The sequence below is a fragment of the Ovis canadensis genome, chromosome 14 (assembly GCF_042477335.2).
Source record: "Ovis canadensis isolate MfBH-ARS-UI-01 breed Bighorn chromosome 14, ARS-UI_OviCan_v2, whole genome shotgun sequence".
In the NCBI taxonomy this organism is placed as follows: Eukaryota; Metazoa; Chordata; class Mammalia; order Artiodactyla; family Bovidae; genus Ovis; species Ovis canadensis.
In genome coordinates, this window is record NC_091258.1 from 76,504,560 (window position 1) to 76,511,048 (window position 6,489).

The 6,489-nt window shown below is 65.8% G+C and overlaps 1 protein-coding gene across 2 annotated transcripts; it reads left to right on the forward strand.

The window, feature by feature from the left end:
• Positions 1 to 689: 689 nt before the first annotated feature.
• On the forward strand, positions 690 to 5,773 carry SBK2 (SH3 domain binding kinase family member 2). Of its 2 annotated transcripts, none has more exons than XM_069551951.1 (4): positions 690 to 824; positions 1,647 to 1,916; positions 3,935 to 4,137; positions 4,635 to 5,773. In XM_069551951.1, the coding sequence occupies exons 1-4, from the start codon at positions 734 to 736 to the stop codon at positions 5,223 to 5,225; spliced, it is 1,155 nt and encodes a 384-aa protein (XP_069408052.1). In that variant the 5' UTR covers positions 690 to 733; the 3' UTR covers positions 5,226 to 5,773. The 2 variants fall into 2 exon arrangements, with proteins under 2 accessions (XP_069408052.1, XP_069408053.1); XM_069551952.1 differs by having other exon boundaries at positions 774 to 856.
• Positions 5,774 to 6,489: the final 716 nt, after the last annotated feature.

The following is a 6,489-nucleotide window of genomic DNA, read 5'->3' on the forward strand; positions in this document are numbered from 1 at the left end:
AAGCTTACTTAAAAAGAAGCAAGTGAGTTGGCATCGGTCATCTCGCTCTAAACCTGGGCGGGGGTGTGCGGCCCCCCCAGGCCCCCTACCACAGCCCTAGGGCTCCCTGCCTGCGCCCCCACCTTGCAGTCTGCAGACTCGGGCCGGGGACGCCCCTCCGCCCCCCCTCCCCCGAGGCCCTCCGGCCCAGTTGCCGTACCACCTGCTCCCCTTCGCCCGCGTCTGAGGTCATTCCTCGCCGCATCGTTCTGGAATCCTGTTGTGTCATCCTTTCCCCGGCAGACCCCAGTGCCTCCTCCCCCGGGCTCCCCTCACCAAACACTTGCGTCTGACCCGTCATGGGGCACTGTGGGGCAGCCGGGGGCAGTCAAGGCGGGGCAGGCTGGATGAAGGATTTCATTCTTTACAGGGTCACTGGAGTCCCGCGTCTGAGGGAGGAGGAGCTGGGGGTCTGGACCCCCGGGTCTGAGGAGGGAGGGATTGGGGTCTGGACCCCTGCGTCTGAGGAGGAGTGGCTGGGGTCTGGACTCTGGCTCTGGGGAGGGTGTGGGGTCTGGACACTGGCTCTGGGGAGGAGGCAGAATCCCTGGGTCGGGTCGGTCTGGCCGCAGCCAGTTCTGGGCCACAACACACGGTGTCGCTCTCCCCTTAGTGAGTCCAGGGGTGATGCCGGGGGCGGGGCTCCGACCCCCTAGGTGGGGGCGGGTCCTGCTGCAGGCAGGCCTCTGCTGGCATGGGCTCTGAGTGCTGGGCACTGGCCACAGCGGGCAGCCGAAGGGTCAGGCGAGCCTGGGAGAAGCTGAGGTCTGCAGGTCGGAGCCCAGGTCAGGAGGAGGCAGGGGTCAAATGGCCTGAGGTGGGCAGTGCCTGAGAGAGAAGCTGGGCAGGTGGTCGGAGCGCTAGGTTCTTCGGGGATCAGCAGCTCATTACGGACCCTGAGACTGCAGAGTGCTTGAGCGTGGGGGACACAGAGTCTGGGGTGGGGGGGTCCCAAGATATGTGGGTTGTGTCAGGTCTCAGGAGAGGGGTCCGCTGGGGGCCTGGACCCCCGGGGCTGAGGGAAAGGGAGCTGGGGGACTGGACCCCTGGGTCTGAGAGAGGAGGAGGGGCTGGGGTTGTGAGCACTGGACCACAGACCACCCCAGGGCTGGACACTCCATCCCAAGAGCTCGCTCCCCGCAAGGCGCCCAGCGTGCCCAGGCCTGGAGCGTGCAGCCCGCCCCTGCAGCCCTGGGGCCGAGCGCCTGTCCGCTCTTAGGAGACGGAGGTCCCTCATCCGCCCCCAGGGCCCAAGTCTGTTTGCTTTGGAAACAGGGGGGGGCGTCTCGAGTCGTCTGGCTCATCTTTCACCCTCAGGCCATCAGGTGGCGCAGGGTGGTGGGGGCAGGGCGGGCACAGCGAGGCCTCGGGCTTGACCTCATCCCACCCAGCGCTGGGGCTGCTGCCCCAGAGACTCCCCTGACAAGGAGGGAAACCGAGTCACGAGGGCCTGAGCCAGTGACCCGCCACCCTCCTCCTTGGACCTGGGGGTCGTGACCCCAGCCCCTCCTCCCTCAGGCCCAGGACTCCAGGCCCCCAGGCCCTCCCTGCCCTTGGCCCTGGTCTGGCAGGACTGAGCCCGGGCGCCCTCTCCTCTGCCCTTGCAGGGATGCCCGGAAAAGCATCGCAAACGGAGCACATGGAGGCTGCGCATGGAGAGCACACGGAGAGCCGGGAGGAGGAGGAGGAGGGCCTGGGGGGCCTCACGGCGGAGGAGCTGCGGCAGGGCCAGGAGGCCGCCCTGGCGCTGGAGGCCCGAATGGCGCTGAGCGCCCAGAGCCTGGTCCGGGCCGAGGTGGACGAGCTCTACGAGCACGTGCGTGCCCTGGGCCAGGGCCGCTTCGGCCGCGTCTGGCTGGTCACCCACCGGCAGGAAGGTACCGGGGCCTGGGGGCAGGGCACAGGGGCAGGGGGAGCTCACCAGGCGGGGGGCCTGTGGTCACCCACCGGCAGGAAGGTACCAGGGCCTGGGGGCAGGGCACAGGGGCAGGGGGGCTGCAAACTCAGCCAGTCCCACCTCTGCCCTCTCCAGGCTGTGTGTTTTCGGTAACGGCCGGCCCTCTCTGAACCTCAGCCTCCTCCTCCTCTAACACGGGGGTGATGATCCCTTCTCTGAGAGAACCGAGATTCCCGGAGGAGATGTCAGGAGCTCTGGTTGCCGGGGACAATGGGGAGGAAGACGGAGCCCCCCGCCTCCGCCCTCGGTGGGCCTCACACGGGCCGGCTCAGCAGTCACTGTGGGGGCAATGAGAGACGCCCTGTCTGCTGGGCATTCAGCGAGGCCAGCACATGGTGGGTGTGCAGGACATGGGCCCCGGCCCCAGACAGCTGGTCAGCATCCAAAGAGACTGCAGGGCTCAGCCCTGAGGGGGGATAGGGGACAGCTGGGCCCCCAGGGAAAAACCTGCACCAGCCCTGCCTCCAGGGAGCACCCCCCAGCCCCCCGCACGCCAGGGTGTGGCCGTTCCCTGCGGTTGTCAGCTGATAAGAAAGGGCCGCAGACTGGGGGGCCACAGTTCGGCAGAATGGGCTTCTCCTGAGGCCCCCCTCCTCGGCTTGCAGACGGCCAAGCTTCTCCCTGTGTCCTCACGCCTGCCTGTGTGTCTGCGTCCAGGCTTCCTCTTCTCGGAAGGACAGCAGTCACACTGGAACTGGGGATCACCCCCAGTGATCTCACTTCATCTCTTTCACGACCGTACCTCTGGGGCACTCCCTGGCAGTCCAGGACTCAGGGCTCCGCGCTTTCACTGCTGAGGGCCACAGTTCAGTCCCTGGTCGGGGGCACTAAGACCCCACAAGCCGTGCAGCCAAAAGAAAAACAAAAGCGCCCTCACCAGATACAGTCAGGTTCTGTGAAAATGGGCATAGGAACTACTTTAAGGTGTGAATTTTGTGGGAGGGATGCCAGTCAGCTCATAAGAGAGAGAGATGCAGAGAGATACAGACCGGTGTCATCACAGAACCTGGGGGACACGAGCGATAATCGGAACCACGGGCTCCATGAGGGGGCCTCGCCCACCTGGAGGCCAGCTCGATGCCCTCCCCAGGCTGTGCTGGGGCGCGAAGGTGTACCTGCCCCCAGAGGGTAGAACCAGCCCTCGACATGGGAGGTGGCTGACAGCTGGCAGGAATTCAGGGCGCTGCTGACACACGAAGGGGCTGCACTCGGTATCTCAGGCAAGGAGGTGACCCTCCCCCACCACACCCGGCCTCTCTGCGACCCCGTAGACTGCTGCCCTCGGGGCTCCTCTGTCCATGGGATTCTCCAGGCCAGAACACAGGACAGGGTTGCCATTTGCTCCTCCAGGGGGTCTTCCCCACCCGGGGATCAAACCCTCGTCTCCTGCATTGCAGGTGGATTCCTTATCACTCGCTAGTGCCACCTGGGAAGCATTCCATGCTATGGTTATCACTGGGCTTCCCTGGTGGCTAAGCTGGTAAGGAATCCGCCTGCAGTGCAGGAGACACGGGTTTGATCCTGGGTGGGGAAGATCCCTTGGAGGAGGAAATGGCAACCCCCTCCAGTATTCCTTTTATTATTATTATTATTTATTTATTTGACTGCACTGGGTCTGAGCTGCAGCACGTGGAATCTAGTTCCTGAGCAGAGACCTAAGGCAGGCCCTCTGCACTGGGAGAGTGGAGTCTTTGCCACTGGACCAGCAGGGAAGTCCCACTCCAGCATTCTTGCCCGGAGAATCCTGTGGACAGAGGAGCCTGATGGGCTACAGTCCACGGGGTCGCAAAGAGTTGGATAGGACTGAGCGACTAAGCACTCACACAGCATTTTCCGCACCACCGGTGGGGTTTGGGTGGCCAGGCTCCTTTAGGGTGGGTGGGCAGGGGCAGGGCGGAAGAGGGGGCGGCCCCGGGCTCACGTCGACCGCGCCCCCAGGCACGGTGCTGGCCCTGAAGCAGCTCCCGAAGGCTTCCACCACTCTGCGCGGCTTCCTCTACGAGTTCTGCGTGGGCCTCTCCCTGGGCTCGCACGCGGCCATCGTGGCAGCCTGCGGCGTCGGCCTGGAGTCGGCCGACTCCTACAGCTTCCTGACCGAGCCTGTGCTGCACGGTGACCTCATCGGCTACATCCGTCCCAAGGTGGGTCGCCCCGGAGCTCGGAGCTCGGAGCTCGGAGCTCTAGGGGGCCTGGCACAGACGCGCCCCCCCAGCCTGGGCCTCAGGAGTCACACTCAGGGCAGCCTGAGCGCGTTGTCCTGCAGGGGCCCCACCGCGCCCGCAGGTCTGGTGGGATGGACGCGCCCCTCCGAATCCACGGCCATCACAGAGGCGACGCGGAGCCTACCTCACAGGCTCACCCCGGACCCACGGGGCTCACTCCAGGCCTCATCAGGGCCCCTCGCGGGGCTCAGCCCAAGGCCCCCACCACAGGGCTCACCCCAGCCCCCCCACCATGGGACTCACCCCAGGCCTCATCGGGACCAACTAGGCCTCTGTCGCCCTTGGCCTGCTCCCAGGGTCTGAGGACAAGCTCCAGGGCCAGCCCCCGTTGGTGGGCTGGGAAGCTGGGACCCCGACACTTGTCCCCAGGGCTGAGGACAAGCCCTGGGCCCGGCCCCTGACACCCGTTCCCACAGGTGGGCCTCCCACAGGCGGCCGCCCAGCGCTGCGCAGCCCAGCTGGCTTCCGCCCTGGAGCACATCCACTCCCTTGGGCTGGTGTACCGGGACCTCAAGCCCGAGAACGTGCTGGTGTGCGACCCCGACTGCCGGCAGGTCAAGCTGGCGGACTTCGGCCACACGCGGCCACGGGGGACCCTGCTGCGCCTGGCCGGGGCCCCCATCCCCTACACGGCCCCCGAGCTCTGCGCGCCCCCGCCCCTCCCCGAGGGGCTGCCCATCCAGCCCGCCCTGGACGCCTGGGCACTGGGCGTCCTGCTCTTCTGCCTTCTCACCGGCTACTTCCCCTGGGACCAGCCCCTGGCCGAGGCCGACCCCTTCTACGAGGACTTCATCGTCTGGCAGGCCTCGGGTCAGCCCGACCACCGGCCTCGGCCCTGGTTCGGCCTGACGCCCACGGCCGACACCCTGCTGTTGGGGCTGCTGGAGCCCCAGCCGCGGAGGAGGAGCCCCGTGAGTTCCGTCCGGGGCTTCCTGGGGCGGCCCTGGAGGCAGCGGGAGGGGGAGGCTGAGGAGGTGTACCCGGGGGAGGACGAAGACTCAGGGTGAGGAGGACGGGGCAGGGGTGCGCCAGACAGGCCCGGCCCACCCCCCGCCCCCTGGGCTTTCGGGGCGGCTCTTGGCCGTCTGTCTGGGATCGTCCGCTTCCTGTCCTTGTTTCCCTCCTCACCGTCTGTCTGCGGCCTCGGTCCGGGGGTCTCTGACCGGCCACCGTGTCCGTCCGCACCCCTCCGCCTTCCGGGGCCGCGGCACCCACGGCTCCCTTTGCCTGGCTGCTCTTGGCTCACGCCCCCGCCCCCAATCAGCCAGGCTGCCCCCGCCCCTCTCTGCTCCCCCTTCTCTCCGGCCTCCCCTCTGGTGGAGCCCAAGCTGCAGGGGCGATCGTGGGCGTGCAGGCGGCCCATCCCTCAGGTTTTGCACGGCCCTCCTGCGCACACCTGTCGTCCTGCGCGCGTCTCTCCTCTCCTGGGCACCATCCACTCCCACCTCACCCCCTCTGCCCCTTCTCCCACCAGCTGGGTCTGCGCCCTCTTGCTAACCTGTTTTGTCTTCCTCACCCCAGCCGCTCTCTGCAAATAAAATCCTTCTGGTACTTAGGCCCCCGTGATGCTGTTGGTCTGTCAGCCTGGGACAGAGAAGGCGTGTATGTGTGTCTGTGTGTGTCTGTGAGTGTGTGTGTGTGTGTGCAAGTGTGCCCTGAAGGGCGTGCTGTGGAGGACAGACAGAGACAGAGGAGGGAGGGAAGCAAGCGAGGCAAAGACAGAGAGAAAGGGAGACACAGAGAGAGGAAGACAGACACACAGGCAGGAAGAACGGCAGACAGTGGTCCCTCCTGTGGTCGAAGGAGATGCTGGCTCTGTGTGTGCGTTTGTGTGTGCCTGGGGGTGAGTGTGTTTGCACTTGACCTGCACAGACGTGTCTGAGAAGGAGAGAGATTAAACAGCGGAGCTGGAAAGTGTCTGGCTGTTTTCGGGCAGGAACTGGAGCGTGCATTTCTCAAGTTCCTACCTGAAACTTGTGTGTATTTGTGTGTCCATGAGCACCCACCTGAGCCCGTGTGTGTGTGCAAATAATGGTGTGTGTGTGAGTGATAGAGAGACGTGAGGGTTGAGTGTGTCTCACTCCACGCGGACGACGAGTTGCGTGTTTGTGCGCCTGCAAGACCCCGTGTGCTCAGGGAATTGTGTGGCCACGTGTGAGGGTAGAGAGTGGAGAGCACCTTGCTGTGTGTGGCCACTGGACCCGTGTGTGCGCCTCAGGCCTTGAGCCTGCGCGTGTGTGCGCGTGTGCGCGCCTGTGTGTAACAGGGGAG

Bases quoted from the DNA above. Each gene is read 5' to 3' on its own strand.
- SBK2 (XM_069551951.1), top strand. From the start codon at position 734: ATGGGCTCTGAGTGCTGGGCACTGGCCACAGCGGGCAGCCGAAGGGTC. The intron at 825-1,646 runs GTCAGGAGGAGG...CTGCCCTTGCAG, and splicing joins GTCTGCAGGTCGGAGCCCAG to GGATGCCCGGAAAAGCATCG. The intron at 1,917-3,934 runs GTACCGGGGCCT...CCGCGCCCCCAG, and splicing joins GGTCACCCACCGGCAGGAAG to GCACGGTGCTGGCCCTGAAG.